Source organism: Haliotis rubra, unplaced genomic scaffold, assembly GCF_003918875.1.
Source record: "Haliotis rubra isolate DU_JTF1 unplaced genomic scaffold, ASM391887v1 Scf53, whole genome shotgun sequence".
Classification (NCBI taxonomy): Eukaryota; Metazoa; Mollusca; class Gastropoda; order Lepetellida; family Haliotidae; genus Haliotis; species Haliotis rubra.
This window is the reverse complement of record NW_025767224.1, coordinates 1,565,282-1,586,334: the sequence shown is the minus strand read 5'-3', so window position 1 is coordinate 1,586,334 and position 21,053 is coordinate 1,565,282. Positions and strand designations below refer to the sequence as shown.

General features: G+C 42.8%; 2 protein-coding genes across 3 annotated transcripts; both read left to right on the top strand.

The window, feature by feature from the left end:
- The first annotated feature begins 585 nt into the window (after positions 1-585).
- Positions 586-14,907, top strand: LOC124252932 (5-hydroxytryptamine receptor 1B-like). 2 transcript variants are annotated; one of them, XM_046686611.1, is made up of 2 exons: positions 586-870; positions 11,295-14,907. In XM_046686611.1, the coding sequence occupies exon 2, from the start codon at positions 11,305-11,307 to the stop codon at positions 12,316-12,318; it is 1,014 nt and encodes a 337-aa protein (XP_046542567.1). In that variant the 5' UTR covers positions 586-870; positions 11,295-11,304; the 3' UTR covers positions 12,319-14,907. The 2 variants fall into 2 exon arrangements, with proteins under 2 accessions (XP_046542567.1, XP_046542568.1); XM_046686612.1 differs by lacking the exon at positions 586-870 and adding an exon at positions 7,466-7,769.
- A 2,183-nt stretch (positions 14,908-17,090) lies between these two features.
- Positions 17,091-19,470, top strand: LOC124252980 (beta-1 adrenergic receptor-like). The gene is made up of 2 exons (XM_046686693.1): positions 17,091-17,407; positions 18,212-19,470. The coding sequence occupies exon 2, from the start codon at positions 18,219-18,221 to the stop codon at positions 19,107-19,109; it is 891 nt and encodes a 296-aa protein (XP_046542649.1). The 5' UTR covers positions 17,091-17,407; positions 18,212-18,218; the 3' UTR covers positions 19,110-19,470.
- Positions 19,471-21,053: the final 1,583 nt, after the last annotated feature.

The following is a 21,053-nucleotide window of genomic DNA, read 5'->3' as shown; positions in this document are numbered from 1 at the left end:
CGCCCTTATACCAGGGAGGACAGAAGACGTAGATTATCCCTGCTTATACCGACAGTGATCGTCAGTGATAATCTACTGCTGAGGTCAGGCCGTCGATATATCTATGGTCTCTGGTCTGAGACCTCCTCCAACAATGAACTTTTTCATATATATATATATGAAACAGGGAATTTCGTCAGTCTGAAAGAAGACAATTTCTCAGGGGGTTCATTTTTAAAAAACAAAACCAAAACAGCCATTCTGGGGAGAGTTGATTTTGTTGAAGTTCGCATGTTCTATTGTCCTGAAAACAAACTAACATAACATCTGAGCGTCACAAGGTCACGGGTGACACTTTTGATGCATAGTAGCACAATTCATCTCAGGTCCCGATATTTAGTGCATTTTTAGATGAAAAAGAGCTGATAGCATCAAGATTACTTATACTAAATGGAGTATCGTTTGTGAATTGACCGTCTTTATTTCGGTATGAAGATTGTTATCTATATGTCCTTTTGGCAGGATCGCATGCTAGTTTTACACACAAGTTATTCTACGTGGTCCAGTTTGCATCACGTTTCTGGTTTCGGATGCATTCGACAAAACGCAACATTGCATTCAACAGGTTGCGAAGCTCGCTTCGTCGTGGGATGAACATGTATTCGCAGGAAGGTGCAACGTATTCACACGTCGATGTAACCTTAGACCAGCGTCGGTATTACTGACATCTATAACACCACTGTAACACGGTTCCGCTTCAGTGACCGGGTCAGTCAACCGGGAACACTTCAACACAACCCCTTCCTGGGCAACATCTGTCTGCCACTCGACGCGGCCTGGCTCGCTGTGACACACACTCTCGTACCTGTATCTTCACTACAGGTAACACAGGTGAGGAGATATTTGATACATTATTATCAGGTTTGGGTTATCTATATACAGGTGTGTATGTCTAAGGGAGACGACGTGAAGCTAGATCGATGTGATGTCCAACTCTGCTATGGACGTGCGGAGTGTCATGTATTGAGGCCGTCTACAGCTGGTACATATGTGTATATATAAGTCTTACAATGTATAGAGTTGTATTGTATAGGTACGTAGTTACATACACAAAAGCTCTGCGGCGCTTTATATATAATCGTTGAATCATTTAAGCGTAAGATGTGTTTAGTTGATACCTGGAATTTCTTTGGTGTACAAATCACTGCAGTGCGGGTATGGCCTGTTGCGTTACACTAGGTATATTATGTAAATACACACTCTCACGCGCTCATATATATGGATTATATTATTTACCTGTGCAGATAAGTTTTTAGTACTATTATTGAATGCGTACGTTCGTTTATTTTGTGGTACATATTTCTGTACATGGGTGTATCTCTTTGCCGTTGCATGTGTTTATGACGCGGTGTATATGTCAGGTAAATACTAACAGGTGGGTCGATTGCGTGTGTCAGTCTAGGTTCTTCAGTGTTTGTACATTGGGTTAAGGTCTAAATAAGTACGATCAATGTTTTATAACAATCATTTAAAATTTCGTATTAACAAGATCCAATTATCTGACATAATAATGATTCATGAAATCCGTTTCTTGATTGGAAAGAACGCTGGAACAGGTATTCCAGCCAACTGCCTGTATATCCAGGGACAACGTACAACCGCGAACTGACTGAATGGTTTTGAACGCTGCTTTGTACTCTGTCAAATGATGCGTGGCGTTTCCTAAAATCGTGATCCCTATGCTCACAAAGTTCCCGTTATTGTTTGTGCCTTTTAACAAAAGGTCTACAGAGGATTACCATTGTTGTCGTAACGTGTGGTGTCAGAACGTACTGTGAAACCTCTTTAATCAGGAGAGTACATTTCCAGTCCGGATTATCATTTCTTCGGATTAACAAAGGATACGGAGTAGTTTTCCCATAGAATATACAAAGATGTTAAGAATAGGATGGTCCATATAAACAGTAGACAAAGTTATACGTGTAATTGGAACCAAGTGTGGTTGCCCTGTACAGACCCAGGACTAACCCGACGGCCAGATAGAACTGATCAGACATTATAGGTTGATTGAAACATATTTTATTCAATTAAGAAACGGATTGGGCACAAGTTATCCAACTTAAATAAGCCCTCTCCACATAGTTACAAGTGTATATTACAACAAGAGGCGGACAAAGGGTATAGATATGTACAGACAGAGTTATTTAAATCGTTTAGTGTTATGGATGTAGATATGTACACTTTTAAAAACATTTTGATTTTCGCTTAGCGAGAGACCTGCATTGCCATTTAAGATGAGATTAATATCAATACATGCTCTATTATTCACTATATTTTCTAAAGAGGTTAACATTTGTTCTCTTTGAATTATATATAATGGACATTCAAGAAAATAATGAAAAGCATTTTCACAATTATGGCCACACTGACAAAGTGCATCATTTCTAACATTAATTCTGAATAAATCATAATTAAGTGTACTTGTCATATATCTTAATCTTGTATGCAAAACATTTAGTTTCCTTTTCCCATATGAGAAATATACGGGTGCACATTTTGTTTAACTTGAACTGCAGTTTTAAAAGACACAACAGATTTACAGTTTCTGATAGCTAAGGTGATGTTATTCCACAGTTTAATTGTTGATGGAAAAAGGATAGAGTCGAATATCGTAGTCTTGTACAGGGTTGAGTGTAATTACTGGAGTTTCTTAATTCATAATTTGTTCGACTACCTACTACAGGAGGGAGTAAATCATAAAGAAAACTTGAGCAAGGCCTGTATGTATCTTATAAAATAACGATAATTTTTCACCCTTCTTCTCTCAGATAGTAAATCCCATCCCGTTTCAAAGTATAATGATGTCCAAGTTATGGAATGTGTCACGGTGAGATATAGGCGCTGTGGGGCGTTAGAGAAGAAGCATATCTCTGCAGACCAGTAACTATACGAGCCGCTTCAAGTTGTAACTTTTCTAATCTATTAGATTCTTCAATAGAACACCTGTCCCATACTTCAGATGCGTAATACTCGATAAATGTGGTCTGTTTATGAATACAGTATATATCATACTTGACAATGTTGTTCAATATTCAGGAGAAACTTTAACTTTCGAAATGCTCCAATCATTTTCAGAAGTTCATTTTTATCCTTATTTCAGTCAGAGAACTTCATTCAATAGAGATGGTGCCTACCACAGTACTCTCCTCCGTAATTTTACAGGCGCATTTCGTGTAAGCCCGATTTTTTAAAAATACTTTCAATATGATGGTGCCAACCCCATTACATGAAAATGTTAGTCCTTATGATGGTAGCCATATGTTTATGTCAACCGACATTTACATGACACCATGTTACGACAGGTCGTAACGTTAACGCTTTGGTGGATCGGGACTCAGGTCTTTCAGATTAAAGTCAACCGGTTTTACATGACAATTGTCAAATTTCAGATTAATGTCTGTTTGGCCATCGTCGTAAATAGCATAGCTTCCGTTTTGTCCGGATTGTAAGAAATTAGCCAGTCCTTTGCCCAATTACATAATATTTGTAGATTTTCTTTCATTATTCTTTCCATCAAATGCTTTTCTTTTGACAAGGCTCCCAGTGACGTGTCGTCAGCGAAAAGCCGAGTTATACAATGTAGTTTATCTGCTATCTCATTTACATACACAATGAAAAGAAAGGGACCTAAAACTGATCCCTGTGGAACTCCTGCTTTTAAAACCAAAGGCTTAGATAACGAGCCATGAACAGAAACTGATTGATTGCGACCTCTTACATAACTATCAAACCAATCAAGTAACTTTCCACTTACTCCGTACCTCTCCAATTTAAGCATAAGCCCTCTGTGCCAAACTCTATCAAAGGCCTTAGATACATCGCAAAAGACCACACAACAGTGTATACATTATAGGTATAGCGTAGGGGTGAGATTGATTTAGCTAGAACGCTAATATATTTTGCCCCCCGCGCCCCCTCCCAACACACCCTGACCCCATTTTAAGAATTATCTAGTCCCTAATTATTGTTGAAGTTTATAATTAAAACAACTATAAACAGAAATTCCAGCCCGCCCCTTGGCTATATCAATCGAAAAGTCGGTGTATGACTTGTGATTGACTGAGACACATGTTTACTATTGCAGCGTTTGTTTGCGCATGCTCTGTTCCGACTGGGTTGTTTGATATACCGCTCACACCGTTATGCATTGCAGTCATACTGATGGTATTTCGAGCATCCCAGCCTAGCGCCAAATGTCCGAATTGATCGTCAAATATTTCAAGTGTTTGGAATAAGGCCAGGTGTGGGTGATGTAATGTCCCTGATTGATGTAATGTATCCCGGTGATGTCCAAGTTATGTAATGTGTCACGGTGAGATATAGGCGCTGTGGGGTTGCTGTTCGAGGATGGCTGATGTATGTAGAGTTAAGGAGCAGCTGATACAAGCTTCACTACACCGCCACAGACAGAATAGGTCAATCCTGGCGGTGTTGGAAGTTTGAATGGATGTTATTTCCATGACAACTGTTTTCCGGCAGGTGGTGCAGTCGAGTGTTTACCGTAGTCACAGCTGCAACAAAGGGGATAAATGGGCCACTTTAGTTCTGTTTATGAATTAATCCGGAAGAATAAGCCAATTCACTTCAACGGTGGAACAGTGGCAATCTGTCGTCGATCAGCAGTGATGAACAGTATTTATGAACAGCATAAATATATGGTATTTCCGCCAGATCAGGATTTCAAAGAACGCATGTGGGTGTATCTAATTTTCGGTGTACATGTTAAACCATGGCGAAATGTATCACGGGTGTTTTCTGTTCATTTGAATCCTTATTTGTGTCAGTATTGATTCATTCGTTAGGGAGATTCACTGTGTGAGTGTCAAAACTGTAGCCTACACAGTACTTCCGTAATTTTACAGGCGCGTAGCAAGCCAGTTTGTTCGTGTAAGCCCGATAGGTTGCAAAACTTTATATTTAGACAGTATTGAGGGCTTGCCCTACCTTTTTAGGAACAATCATGTGTTAGCCCGGGCTTTGTTTATGATGGTAGCTACGCCCCTGCGTAAAGATATTATGTTCGTGACGTAAATTGGGTCCCGATCCACAAAGCGTTCATAGCGCTACGACATTCGTAAGCCTATGTTAAACCATAGAGTTACGACAGGTCGTAACGTTACGAACGCTTTGTGGATCGGGACTCAGGTCTTTCGGATATATGTTAGAGAGTTACCACTTTTGGTGAAAGCCACGGACCGGGGTATGGTGCTGAAAATCAAGAAACATAAGTTTGGCGGATCGGGATTCGAACTCGAGATCATAGCTTTCTGGCATTCCTAGGAGAGCTAACTCGGCGATTTGCAGTGCCCTAGACGGCTGAGACGCTCGTCCTGATGAAAGATTTGTACATTTGATATGTGTGAATTTTTGATGTTGCAAAAACGATTGTGTCATTTCAGTGACATGAAGTGAGAAAGTGTAAATGCCACTTCAGCACTATTTTCGCTCCAAAGAGACGAGTCGCTGAGGCGTATAGCGGCGTAAAGGAATACCCACCCACTCATACCAACTGGAATATACTGGGGAGGGTCAAGTGGTGGAATCAAGGGTTGGGTTTGCCATAGTTACGAAAAGAGCTATTCCACACGTGTTTCCGTTCACATTTATCAGCGAGGGTTTCTTCAACGTGGTAAACGTCTGTCACCTGTGTTACTTCGGGTTTTCCTCCCCCATCCAGGTGACTCATTGTGATACAATTGGAATACTGTGTAAAGCAGTTCTCGCCCACAATAACTCTAATTTCAGTATTGCTGCACGTTAATTTATTTATTACGGCACATTTTCACGAAGTCGAAAAATATGACGACCATACCTGTAAACCCACCGTCTCTCTATTAGCATAAATAAGACAGGTATTGACTATGTGTAACACATCTGAAATAACGTGTACCTTTTATGATGGGAAATGGTATTGGTTTTCCGAATCCGGCGCCATATGTTATTACGAATGTATTATAATCGATTTTTCAGAATTATCTCAACGGAACCTTTATCATAATGGACAATGCACGAGAAACCAAAAATAGTGAACATAACGGTTTCCGAATACATCACCAAAATGTAGCCCTGATGTTGGACATAAAACTATTTTTAAAGCAGAAATTCTTTTCCGAAATCTCTTGAATGTTGTCTTGCTTCTATTTGGATTTTGTTAAAATCGTTCGTGAATCGATTCATTCTTTGTCATACGGGACTGTGTCGCTTTCATTTCAACTATGTAGTCCCCATTTCTTCGTTACCTCAGGTCCAAATGATGGGTTTGCGTGACCTGAATCACGTTGCCGTGCCGTAATATACCTTATGCGTTCTGGAAGTGGTGTGTTTGTAAACACCAACATGTTTACCAGGTCGCGCTGACCCGTCCTCTCCGCTGTAAACACGACCAACTCAAGGCCAGAGCAGCGCAGCGCGATCTTGTCTCGTTGCGCAGTACTGGGGGAGTTATTTTAGGATATTTACAGGAAATGCTAAATGTGTTTATGGATGACATGATTCAGATGTATGTTTCTAAATGGCAGTGTGCTGTTTATGTCTGTTGTGAAGACACCTGCCAGCTTGAAGTCAAGAAAAAGAAATGTTTATTTAAATATAACGTTAGTTTTAGACGGAGCGTGGCTGCACCCTACACACGCTCATTTCTCAGTCTTGTCATCTGTTTTAGACGGCGTTGGGTACGCCACTTCGCAAAAGAAAACCCCGTTCAAAACGTGCACACACCACTCAACAGGATTTTCCTATATCAGATGAACATCATCCGATAGGTGTTACGTATCACCATGAAACTGGCACATTGCCAGCATTTTTTTAATTTAGAACATGTACATGTTTCTATTGTTGACAAACAGTTTCAGTTTACAAACAGAATCTAATACATCGTTTCTTTGTCAAATGTTGAGAAATAACGGGGCCATGACACATATGTGCCAATGTGTCCCTGGCAGATCCGGCATTAATTATTATTGATTATAGGATATACAGAATAATAATGGATGTTTAATCAGAACATTAAAACATCTGCAAGGAAGAGGGTCAAGTTTTAAAACGTAATCATCGAGTCACGCTCGATGGCTGGCAGACCTGACACAACGCCTGACCTAGATGGGTTATCCCCTTTCTGTATAACTCATCACTAAACATCCAGAACACACATATCTTGTATACAAAGTGTAGTTACATAAACATTATATTGTATCCGGTGTTGTTATCACACAAAGTCGATACCCACACAGGTAGTGAAATATCCGCTGTAAGTGATTTGGAAAGAAGCTGTTTGTAATGGATTATAATGTACGTAGACACTGACCGTCAGGCTACTTAGTGTAGTCGCTGTTTATAGAGTTGGGAGAAATGGTAGTGACGTGGCCGGGAGATCTAGCTAGAGTGGAGATTGATGTGCGCAGATGTCGCAATACATACTGTGTCTGATAAATGGAACATCGCTGGAAGAGATGGTCATTGCTTGAGATAAATAACGGCGGTGTTTGTGTCAAGTTTCGGGGCTGTGATGTTATTGGTGTTGCCGTACATTGCGGTCATGAGGTGTTCTTAGTACGGATGTACAAAAAAGCAACCTCTTAAGACACTAAGGCATAGTATAACGGCAGGTGGTGGTGGGTTTTTACACTACGTTCTGAGCACTTGTGTGACCAGCTCCTCTCCATCATAAAAGCGACATTGTCGACCTCAGGGAGATGTCGTGCACGATGGAGGCTCTGCTGCCAAACCTCAAGGTAACCTTTTTACATCAAAATCCCTTTCCACGTATCTACGTAATGATGGATAAGATATCGGGCATGGCGCGGGGGCGATGACAACGCCTACATCTTGGTGACGGGTTCAAGGCCGGTTTCTGTTTGGCCACACACAGTGGTGTGGGTGGTAAGTGGGTGTAAGTGACCGCCTGTGTCGTATATGACCGCCTGTGTCGGTCATGTGGATAGGTGAAGGTAGGTTTTACATAGTGAAGTGGTTGGTACATAGGTAAAGGTATGTTTTATACTGTGTAATGTTTGGTAGATAGATGAAGGTAGGTTTTATACATATATAGTGAATTCAGTGGTTGGTATATAGGTGAAGGTACTAGGTTTTATATAGTGAAGTGGTTGGTAGATATCATAGGTGAAGGTAGGTGTTACATAGTGAAGTGGTTGGTAGATAGCTGAAGGTAGGTGTTATATAGTGAAGTGGTTGGTAGATAGATGAAGGTATGTTTTTACATAGTGTAGTGTTTGGTAGATATGTGAGGGAAGGTTATATATAATGAAGTGGTTGGTAGATTCGTGAAGTTAGTTTTATAGGGTACATTTACCGGTACCACTAAATGTATTTTCTGCGCATGATCGGAGGGAAGCTTAAGGTTAGGGTTAGCAGGGTTGGAGTTAGCAGGGTTGGAGTTAGCAAGGTTGGAGTTAGCAGGGTTAGAGTTAGCAGGGTTAGAGTGAGCAGGTAAGGGTTAGCAGGGTTAGAGTTAGCAGGGTAATGGTTAGCTGGGTAATGGTTAGCAGGGTTAGAGTTAGCAGGGTTAGAGTGAGCAGGGTAAGGGTTAGCAGGGTTAGAGTTAGCAGGGTAAGGGTTAGCAGGGGAGTAAGGGTTAGCAGGGTTAGAGTTAGCAGGGTTAGAGTTAGCAGGGTTAGAGGGTTAGAGTTAGCAGGGTAAGGTTAGTTAGCAGGGTTAGAGTTAGCAGGGAGTTAGCAGGGTTAGAGTTAGCAGGGTTAGAGTTAGCTGGGTAAGGGTTAGCAGGGTTAGCAGGGTTAGAGTTAGCAGGGTTAGAGTTAGCAGGGTAAGGAGTTAGCAGGGTTAGAGTTAGCAGGGTTAGAGTTAGCAGGGTTAGAGTTAGCAGGTTAGAGTTAGCTGGGTAAGGGTTAGCAGGGTTAGAGTTAGCAGGTTAGAGTTAGCTGGGTAAGGGTTAGCAGGGTTAGAGTTAGCTGGGTTAGAGTTAGCAGGGTTAGAGTTAGCAGGTTAGAGTTAGAGGGTTAAGGGTTAGCAGGGTTAGAGTTATCGGGTTAAGGGTTAGCAGGGTTAGAGTTAGGGTTAAATTAGGGTTAGACTTCTATATACAACAACCGGAAGAAGCTAAAACAATGGTACGGGTATAAGTGAAGTGCTCCGTTTTATATGACCACGTATGTGGGTGTTGTAGGTGGTAGATAGGTGAAGGTAGGTTGGTTTTATCGTCTCTCTATGAGTGGGCATGTAAAACTGGGCACGTGGTTGTGTAGGCTTGGTTTATGGGTCCTTGGAGTTTGTTATATCCATGATGTACATTAGTTGCAAGACACACCAGACCTTGGTCAGTCGATGTTCCGCTTGGCTCTGTGCTCTGTGGTGTGTGTTTCTAGCACCCGTTACACGAGCTTGAGTTGTGCCATGTCAGTGGATTATTTCACCACGGTTTCACCATGTTTACTGCAGGATGTCTCCCGTTGCTATTTACACGTATAGCCAAGGGAGCCTGGGACTCTTCCTGTTGCACTTTAGTTAAGGAAGCCATTGTCTAGTTCTGAAGCACTTTAGATAAGGGAGACTTGGACTAGTTCTGTAACACTTTGGTTAAGGGAGCCTTGGTCTTGGCCTTTAGCATTTTAGTTAAGGGAGCCTTAGACTAGTTTGGAGCAATCTAGTGTTTAGCAACTAGTGTAAAGGGAGTTAGACTAGTTCTGGAGCAATCTAGTGTAAAGGAGCCTTAGACTAGTTCTGGAGCAATCTAGTGTAAAGGAGCCTTAGACTAGTTCTGGAGCAATCTAGTGTAAAGGAGCCCTGGAGCCTAGTTCTACAGGACTTAGTGTATGGGAGACTCAGACTCGTGTTGTAGCAATGGTATACAACGGAAACGGCATGCTTCAGTCCAACAAGCCGATGCGTTTAGAAGGAAACACAACAATAACATTCCTGCAATGTTGACATATGCTGTTATCACAGTACTCCAGTGTACCGCAATGTAGGTTACACACCGCGGTATATAACTAGTATTGATGAGGTCACCCTGGTAGCTGCCAATGGTGTCACACTGCCCGTACTGCCCCCCTTTACCATCAGCGTTACAACCTGATAACATCTCCCTAGAAGGCTAGGTCATCCTGGTAGCTGCCAATGGTGTCACACTGCCCGTACTGCCTCCCTTTACCATCAGCGTTACAACCTGATAACATCTCCCTAGAAGGCTAGGTCATCCTGGTAGCTGCCAATGGTGTCACACTGCCCGTACTGCCCCTTTACCATCAGCGTTACAACCTGAGAACATCTCCCTAGAAGGCTAGGTCATCCTGGTAGCTGCCAATGGTGTCACACTGCCCGTACTGCCTCCCTTTACCATCAGCGTTACAACCTGAGAACATCTCCCTAGAAGGCTAGGTCATCCTGGTAGCTGCCAATGGTGTCACACTGCCCGTACTGCCTCCCTTTACCATCAGCGTTACAACCTGAGAACATCTCCCTAGAAGGCAGGTCATCCTGGTAGCTGCCAATGGTGTCACACTGCCCGTACTGCCCCCTTTACCATCAGCGTTACAACCTGAGAACATCTCCCTAGAAGGCTAGGTCATCCTGGTAGCTGCCAATGGTGTCACACTGCCCGTACTGCCTCCCTTTACCATCAGCGTTACAACCTGAGAACATCTCCCTAGAAGGCTAGGTCATCCTGGTAGCTGCCAATGGTGTCACACTGCCCGTACTGCCTCCCTTTACCATCAGCGTTACAACCTGATAACATCTCCCTAGAAGGCTAGGTCATCCTGGTAGCTGCCAATGGTGTCACACTGCCCGTACTGCCTCCCTTTACCATCAGCGTTACAACCTGAGAACATCTCCCTTGAAGGCCCTGACAGACCCGTTTCACGAAGAGCGCATGAACCAATCCGCTGTCTGCTTTCTAATCTGGTTCGGCTTCAGTTTTCGTAATTTTACTGTATATTCGGAAGTATTGTATTTGTACAGACAGGAACATTGCATTTTGAGTGAAAGTATTTGACTGCAAGAGAAATTAAATATCTGAAACAATTTCTGATGGCGCCGCTATACGATTGCCTTGCGTAATTTGTCGTTTTAGTTGGAGCCTCGACGCTGATTGGCTGATCGGTCGGTTTTCTATGATGAATGGGTTTTAACATGAATGGGAATATACCATATTATTAGTTATGATGTTAAACTGTTTACTGTGTGTTGATAATAGCCTATCGTTTTTGTTTTGATAGTAGAATAAGCTGGAAGTGTCTTAAGAGTCTTATATATATATATATATATATATCATATTGTTTCAGGTGAGGCAAGATGGTTGCAGTGGGCACGTTGCCTGACAACGGCACAATGGCGGACGACTCAAGCAGCTTGGGCGTGGGGGTGTTCGGCGTCCTTCTCACCATATGGATCATCGTCTGCAACTCCGCCCTCATCATCAGCATCCTCATGGACGACATCAGACGTCGCAGCATCTTCTGCCTCCACATCGTCAACCTGGCAGTTGCTGACCTTCTTGTGGGTGTAGTGGTGGTCCCCATCATGGCGGACTACCTACTGGGAGGCTCGTGGGACCTAGGTGAAGACGTGTGCCAGTTCTGGCTCATCTCCGACGTACTGCTCTGCACTGTGTCTATAATCGCTCTGGTTATGATCAGCTGTGACCGCTTCATGTATCTCACCTGTCCTCGGATGTTCCTGGAAAACAGTCGATACATCCTGTGTTGCCTCATGATCATGTTGCCATGGATTATCGGCATGGCGCTCGTCCTGCCGCTATGGATCATGGGTAAAAGGGAAATAATCAACCCAGAGAACGATTGCATGCTGCTTCTGAGACAAGATTATAAAATATCGTCGTTGTTTGTCAGTTTCTTTGTGCCGGCGTTTTTGGCAATTGGAGTCAACATTGCCATTCTCCTGATGCTGTTTGTGTTGAGGCACAGACTAGATGATCTCCCCCTCAAGAGGAAGAACGAGAACCCGAAAAGACAGATCTTCTGTGTGTGTATCGTCAGCGTGGTCTTCACAGTAATGTGGGCTCCATTCTTTGTGGTCTCTCTTCTAATGGCGGTAGCGGAGTATCACCCCCCTCGGGCCATCATCACATTCACTATCTGGATGGGGTACTGTAACTCGGGGATCAACCCCCTTCTGTGGCTGGTGTTTCCCCCAATACGGGAGGGGTACAAGGCGTTGCTGTGCTGTTGCAGACAGAAGGAAGAGGAGGAGGAGGACGATTCAGACGAGGCTGATGAGGATGAGGCGAGAAGGTCCATGATGGATGATAACGATGAGGTGTTTGAGCTGAAGGATACAGAGACATGATCATCTAGTCAGGGGCGATAGTAGCGCCCTCTACGCGTCCCAGAGTATATGGCCAGGGCTTCTTCGTCCGTATTGTGTTTCTAGGTTTGTCAGATGAATTTCTTGGTCGTGGATTTCACCAAAGATGAACGTGTTAGACGTGTGTCACTTCGGACTTCCATCGAGCTTCGAGCCTCAATGCCTGGATATAACAGTCGGAAGCGGCGTCAAGCCAAAGTCACTCGCTCTCTCGAACATTCTGTGGGTAAAGGATGACATGTTCCTGTTTCTTCGAAACTAGAGTCTCCGGAACTGTTGACTGATACTCATTTAGTTATGATGTGTGAACGAAGCAGGATGGCAACAGGATACAGCCAGGTCCGTTGCTGAAGTACAAGAGTGCCAAAGCACTCGCAAACGGTTCAAACACGTTGAAGTGCGGCAGTCGTTCGGAACTTAGAATATCATTTGGTGACAGGAAAGTGTTGATAATGCCCTGCTTGTACGTTACTAGGAACCTTGAACTCTCTTGGCTCCAATCAACCTTGAATCGGTGTGGGAAAGGGAGTGTAGTGGAGGAGACAGTGTGGAATACACAGTTTATTGTGTCCGGCAACCAGTCCTTGTATTTGACTAGGAACCTTGAATTCCCTTGGCTCCAAATCAACCTTGAATCTGTGTATAAAGACAGTGTAACTTTATTTGTTGGATGACGTGTCGTATATCACCCGACTAGAAACCACTGGTTTGGCAGTATTGCTCCTGAACGTGTGTGTGTGGATAGAGATTATGGAGAAGCCAAGATGGTTCTACCAGTATGGATATGCCCAGTACAATGGCGGATCCGGGAAAGTGTGAGTTCGGCTCCCTAGGAACCATATAAAGGTCCGAATGATATAAACACGAGTATTTTTATATGATTGAAATACACATGTGCGTTCCAAAATTGTGTTACTCCTTGCAGTTTAGAAATAGAGAATCTCACCTGAGTGGCTGTTTATGTCAACATTTGTTTGTTTAACACTGAACAGTTACTGTTCGGCAATCATCAGTGATATCTATCTTTGTCATTTATAAATTTGACTTGTTCTTCACACATTTATCGACGAGTGATATGTTGCAAAAGATACGAAGGGACGATTCTGTAAATATGTCCAATCCAATGCCTTGCGTGTAAAGAGAACAGTTGTTCAGCTTTAGTGGCAGAGAGATTTTGTCATTTGATTGTGCCAGCATAGTAACCAATGACGTCACAATGATAAGTAAAGCATTATCACGTCCATCAAGATCCCTGTTCTGTTCTGTTATTGTTTTGTGTCTTATTGTTATATATACTTGTGTTTTTCTATGTTCCAACTGTAACATACCCCAGCCGACCCCCTATCTCCCAGGACCCTCTTCCCCTACCCATAGTAAAATATATCAATAAACACACACACATAAAATACAATTACCACACTCCCCTTATCATACATATTGTTGATTCATCATGGCAATTCATGAGCAAATCAATAGAGTTACCTCCCCTCAACAGAACAGCAACGTTTCAATATTGGACTTCCGCGCCCGTCCCTCGGTTTCATAAACGAGATTAGAATGTTGGTATTGCAAGTCTGAATGTAATTAACGCCGAGATAGTAACGTACTCCGTTGTGTGGCACTAGTGCATAATTTGACAACATGAAACTACGTGATTTAATACTGGAAACAGGAGCTTATTTAGCCCAGACATACATAGTTGAGACGGAGGCGCGTGATGACACTCTTGGTGGACCAACAAACAGATTTAGAGTGTACACGAGTACACTTGCATTCAGTTCGGCTCAGAGCAGCCGTATCCACAACGACAGACATAAAGGAAACAGTTCCATATAAAAAACATTCGGGAATCTCGGCTCTGTAATAGTAATGCATATGCATAGAAACTTAAACTTTCAGGTATTTTTGTGATATTTTTATAATCAGTTCTTAGTTAAATTTGCCGTGTATGTATTCTCATGACTTAATTAAAACCGTTTGTGTTCTGCTTGGTGTTAAGACGCCCTTTTGTAGTAAGGAAACACTTTGAATACAATGTAAGTTATTTCTTAACGAAACTGGCATACGGTGACAGTTTTAGCTAATGCCCAATTAGATCGTGGGTAAAATCTGAGGGTACCACAGGTCTGGCGACCAATCCTCTACGTATGGTGGCAACCACACCTCGACAGACTGATACATCTGTGTCTTCACATAGTATGTACGTTTGTCTATCTCTACTCTCGCGCATAGTTACCCCTACACCCACTACCGCAGAACAACCCCTAGTAGCCCCTCCAACGCGCATACAGTCCTCTAGCAGCATCTCTCACGTGCATTCAATCCCCTGGTAGCCCGTCACTTGTCCCTCGCCTACCCTGGTAGCCTCCCTTCAGCCTCAGGCAAACCAACCTCGTGTACCCTATTCTCGTGCATTCAGCTCTCTCTCAGCCCCTTCATCGTACATCGCATGCCCAGGGAGCCCACCCTCCAGTTTGTTTCCTGTCACGAAAGACATCGGACAGCTGAACAAGTACTCTCTGTCTTTATCGCCAGTATTTACCTGATTTTGATAATAAAGTCTTGAATATCTATGTGTGTTGTGTTCATATAGGTATCACTCGTTCTGACCAAAATACAGTAAATGGTTAAATACCTTTACGTCGAACCCAGACGTATCTTGACAGATGATGTGTTCAAATGGCAACACTGAAAAAAGTGTGTAAGTTGGATTTCACGTATATTTGAAACCAGTGACATTTTGTTTGAGGGTGGGTAAATCGTGGGAGGAAAATTCAAGGCAGCTTATTGATTGGCGCCACAGTTTAAAATGTCAAACATAGTGATACGTCAAATGGCAACACTGAAAAAAGTGTGTAAGTTGGATTTCACGTATATTTGAAACCAGTGACATTTTGTTTGACGGTGGGTAAATCGTGGGAGGAAAATTCAAGGCAGCTTATTGATTGGCGCCACAGTTTAAAATGTCAAACACAGTGATACGTCAAAGACTGATATAAATTACAGTCATGTTCGTTTTTTGAAAATGGTACAGCTAATTGTAGAACTTTAATGTATTAAGACAAGAATGACTACAGTATTCTTGGATTTCTCGTTTACTCCAACTCAAATGATCCCTAAAAATATGTCAAGTCCGCCACGAGATCGGATGACATTAACCCCAGGGTAACTGGCAGGTGGAAAATGTATCAAGTCCGCCATGTCGAACACGGGATCAGATGACATTAACCCCATTTAAAGTATTCGTTTGTCATGGGTACATATGCATCATATCAACTTTGTACAGCTGACAAAAATGGTGGAGATCATATTTATAACATGGAAATGCGTCGTGCACCGAGCTCACGATCATTAACATAATACCTGATTTCACGACTTGCTGAACACAATGTTCAGCACGTTTCAATGTAACAGAATTCATGATTCGGTCTGTTGTGTACGGTGTTTTACCGTAATGAGCGATTCAACACATTCCTGTGATTACTCTGACGGTAACCGTGTAATGTCTCATATTAAAATTATGACTCACTATAATTGTAGCTACCGGAGGTTTTCACTTGTTAAAACTGCGCGTAGAGAACTGCCAGTAACCGCCCTACTCAACCGCAATAACAACAGCGTGACGTTGGTCATAATAGTTTAGATTGTGCAATAGGTCGACCAGCTGCAGCCAGTAGTTACATCCGGGCGTTTCGTCATACGTGAGAGTTGAGAGGCAGTGGTTAGGTCGGGGTGGTCGTTCATGATCTATCTTACTGAATATAATCAGTGACAGATAAATATTGTAAAATTCTAACCAATAAAAGATGCTGCAGCAGTTCACACAGGGGTTTTCTCTGTGTGGAGCTGGTGAATGGGATTTACTGCCACAGCTAACATGTCCGCGCGATCTAGTGGATTGAGTGTCTGCGCGGATGGCCTGAGGTCGATGACTCGATCCGGTGTTCGCTCCATCAACATGAAAAAGGATGGTACTTGGTGTTACCTTAGCTTTCGTTCGGGATTAAGGGGATGTTACAAGTTCTGGTGGGCACGGAGTCAGAAAAAAGGTGTGAGCCGTTTTATATTGTGTCATGCTATCAGTGGCTGGCAGAGTAAAATCGGAGTCAGACCTGAATAGTATAAGCCCACAAGCACACACGCACACATGCATGTACGTCACTCGTTATGAGCAATAATCTTTCGCATGACGTCAGAGCCCATTTGACCCCATTCTCTTTCAGCCTGTTTCTTACGAAGAATGGTCAATCCTCGTGGAACCGCTCATGTTGTTAGAGCCGACCATTGAAGGTACGCGGTTACATATGAATACACAAAATGGCGCTTAGAAAGTGGTCAACTGGAAACACGTTACGCTGGGGATAACACTATCTTAGTACAGTACGAATTCTGGAATTTCTTGGACTGAATTTCATTCGGGATTCGAACCCACACTTTCAGTATGGTCACTCTCTGAGTGTGTGTACGAATGACAAGTATAAACTATTTGCTATGGTGACGTATTACTGACTTCGGTGATAACAATTGTTGTTCGAAATGTTATTTGTTGGATGTGCTCAATACTCCGGGTCACACTAGAATTGATCTTTAGTTACCCATGCTTGTCGTAAAAGACGACTAGCGGGATCGGGTGGTCAGGCTCGCCGACTTAGTTGACACGTGTCATCGTATCACAATTGCATAGATCGATGCTCATGCTGTTGATCACTGGATTGTCTGGTCAAAACTCGTTTATTTACAGACCGCCGCCATAGCTGAAATATTGCTGAGCTCGGCGTAAAAATAAACTAAACTCACTCACTTTTGGAGGGGAGCTGGGTCTGGATAGTGCAGATCTGAATGTCAGCGAAGCATTTGACACCATTATTACACGAAGTAAAGATAAGTGCTCTCATTAAAGTAAACTGCCCTAATTAACCCACAATCAGCGTTGTCGGCCATAGCCCGCGCTGGTCGGAGAGAATTTGGACGACTATGTGGTCAGTTAGCATTGCCAGCAGCTGGGTGTATCAACTCTGTTCGGCGGAGAGGTAGTGTTTGGCCGCTTCTACAGCCACCAACTTCCCTACAGGTACGTTTAAACTCTCCATTTCTGATAACCCTAATGTAATCATTAATGAATCAGGATCAACGGAACGTATCCATCCAAATGGCAAAAGTTACTTTTGACTTGAAGATAATTGTACAATAACTGACTTTGTCTTTTCTGTGTGAATTAGCTGACAAGACTGATCCATTTTTCGTAGTACATTAAAGTTTCTCAGCTTCCACCCAAAGGTCCGAAGTAACTGAAACGACACTAGACTAAGTTAAAAACAGCATCTTTTGAAGAGAACACGGGAGTTTACAATACCAACGGCAGTACAATTACACTGCAACGACCCTAATTTGGCAACAATGCAACCTTTTCATACAAGTTAAAGCCACGTAATTAGCGTTCCTCTGTTTGCTATTTATATAGCCGTCCTACATCGTGTGGTGTAAATGAATGGAGTGTCAAGCATTCTGTTGTTGTTAGCTCTTTTCCGTCTTAGAAGGGAATACTTAAGTTTGTATTTAGCAGAAATTTGTTCCTTCATTCCTGAGGGAGTGACTGAGTTTTTACAACGCATTTAGCAATATTACATTTTCATGACGGCGGGAGACTACAGAAAATACATTATACCTAAAGCTCGGGTCTTCGGCTTGACGTTCGCAAGCTTTAACCACTAGGCTACCCCGGCCCTTCTTCCTGACAGTTCCTGTAACGAGTATATTGCCATCATGTGATGACAGGGGTTTATACTTATACACTCAACAAGATGTAACAGGGGGTAAACGGTAACAATCAACAGAATTGATATTTCAAGCTGTTTTAATGTTCTCTGTTTTGCAGCTTCGTCATGGAATCATTGGATTGGAACCAGACCGACAGTTACGTCTCAAATACGGTCGACTTCAGTGACAGAATTATTGGTATATTTGGCGTCATCCTCGCCATATGGATCACTGTCTCCAATGTCACCTTCATCATCAGCATACTCAGGGACGGCGTCAGACGCCGCAACCTCTTCTGGCTTCTCATCATCAACCTTGCGGTCGCTGACGTACTGGTAGGTGTGGGGGTTGTGCCATATGCCGCGCTCTACTACTACAAAGGATTCTGGATATTTGGAGAACGTTTTTGTCACGTTTGGGTCACGTCCGACTGGATGCTGGGTATTGTTTCTATCGTCACTCTGGTAGTCATCAGTTCTGAACGCTTGGTGAACATCAAACATGGCAGCCGGACGACGACTGGGACGACCAAGTGCGGCATCGTTTGTCTGCTGATGGCGCTGCCGTGGGCGATAGGTGCGGCTATCTCCATATTCTTAACTGTCGTTATAAATGAAGTTGAGAAGTACCAGGACCAATGCTATTTCATCGTGGAACCGCCTCAAAAAATATTATCTCCAGTGATAAGTTTCTTTATCCCGATATTTGTATGTATCGGCGTCGATATCGGTATCCTAATGAAATGGCGTGAGTTGAGACAAGAGCAGGGCGAATACCCAAGGAAACAGACTGTGGGAGTTCTCTTGGTGTGTACTGCCTATATATTGATGCGAGCACCTTTCTATGTAATATTCCCTCTAAGCGCGATGGGTGTATATGCCCCGCTCAAGGCAGTTTCGATATCGAACTGGCTGGCATATGCCAACTCGGGAGTGAACCCCCTTCTATGGCTGGTGTCCCCCAAAGTAAGGGAGGGGTACTGGGCGTTACTGTGCTGTCGAGGAAGAGGGCAGTAGAGGAGGGCAGAGAAAAGTGATGAGGTTATCAGGTCGCCTGTGAGTTGAAATGGTCTTCAGAGAGTCATAGAATCAATGCCTCAATGTTAACGAAAGTCTTGAAAATGTGTACTACGCACGGTCCGTTTGTAACCAGATGAGAATGATAAAATGCAAAATACCTCAAAGTAGGGAATCACCTATCAAGCGTCAGTGCGGTACATGACAATGAATACCCTGTACCCAACAATGTCTGCTGTTTGGTATTTGAAAACTCATCACTGGTAAAAGTTGTTAAGAAACTGCCATGTAGTCTGTCTCACTGTCCCTGAACCACATTATTTTCCCTACTGCCAAGCCCTCTCTGCAGTGCTTAAGCTCTCTGGTCTCCCTGGGGCTCCTTTTCAATTAAAATGGGGCTTGTTTGTTACCATCAAAAGTATATATATTCAGAGACTAAGCATTAGTCTAACTGCAATGCTGTCCAAGTTGACACCTTTAGCGGAGGGTGGAAACACGTTCTGTTCGTGCTGCATAGTATATATACATATGTGATCGTCATTTGGTAACAAACGGACAGTATGTCTTTGAGACACGTACTTCAACACAAAATCGATGAGAACTTTTCAGGTCCTTGCCCTTCATTCACTCACAGAGAAGCAAACTGTTTCCATGAGACAGTAAATAGAGTCAGTGACGTTTAGAAAAATAGTTGACGTATATGCATTGTTCAGAAATTTGCAGAAAAGGGACTTAACACCTAAAGCCACCCATGAGCATATGAATACAAAGGTGACGAAATGTGCTCCTTCGTATACCACTACAAAGAGATGGACAACAGAGCTTTCTAAATATGAGAGATAGCTTTGCAGGTGGCCCCGCTAGAGCAGGAACACCAGAAATTATGCAGAAGTCCACAGTATGACGACGGCGTATAGATAGTTCTGTTGTCATTCTCAGGTTAAAGTACTTCCATTTTCACATACCCTTTGCAGTTAAGAAAGTGTCATGTCCTTGGGGTCCAAAGATTCTAATATCAGACCAAAAACTCCCCAAGCACATCTTATGATAATCTAGCTCTGTTTGAAGCTGATCCAGAGGGGTTCTTGCGACGACATGTAACTGTGGATAAAACCTTGGTTCGTCACTATCAGGACGAGTACAAAACAACAATAAAATATGGAACATGTAACATCACTACGGAAGAAGGCAGCGGCTCTTCAATCAGCTGGAACGTTCATGACCTGCTGCGGTGTCGTCTTGGCAGACTATCTTCCAAACGTGCAAATTGGCTGCACCTTTGCTGCAAATGCGGTATGAAATTAGGAGACGTAAGAAGAAAAGATGTCATCTTCCATTAAGACAATGCGCACGTGTACAAATTAGATATTGCCATGGCTTCAGTCCACGAGTCTTGCTTCGAATGTCTGCTCTGGCTCCAAGTGTTCAGATACCTGAAGAAATCTCCAGCCGAAACTCATATCGATGTAAACGATTACTTCCCAGCATCTGTGGAGACCTCTTTGGACAGCCGGGAGAAAAGAATTTTTATCTTATAATTATAATGTCTTAGGGTCGTCTTTTTGACTGAAGTACAGATAATAAATGGTATACCTTATGCTCAGATAGAATCGTTCCTCGTATCTTGTGTCTATGTTTCTTACATAACCCTTTGCATTACAATTTATACCTTTTGCATTGTAATTAAATCTCGTGTACTTCTGTTAAATCCGAAGATCATTTTGACATTCATGTGACACCTGTAACCTGCTTGCCTTGAACTATCAATTACCCTAAATAAACACTTTCTGGCGCATAAGACTTTGGACTTTTTCAATCTTGAAAGATGTTCGCCTTTCTTATACCTGCATGCCAAGACTGCATGTTTTGCCTTACTGGATTATCGATTTTAAAACGTAATAACATGTCATATTGGTGGATAGACTGTATGAGGAAGACCAATGG

Bases quoted from the DNA above. Each gene is read 5' to 3' on its own strand.
- LOC124252980 (XM_046686693.1), top strand. From the start codon at position 18,219: ATGGAATCATTGGATTGGAACCAGACCGACAGTTACGTCTCAAATACG.
- LOC124252932 (XM_046686611.1), top strand. From the start codon at position 11,305: ATGGTTGCAGTGGGCACGTTGCCTGACAACGGCACAATGGCGGACGAC.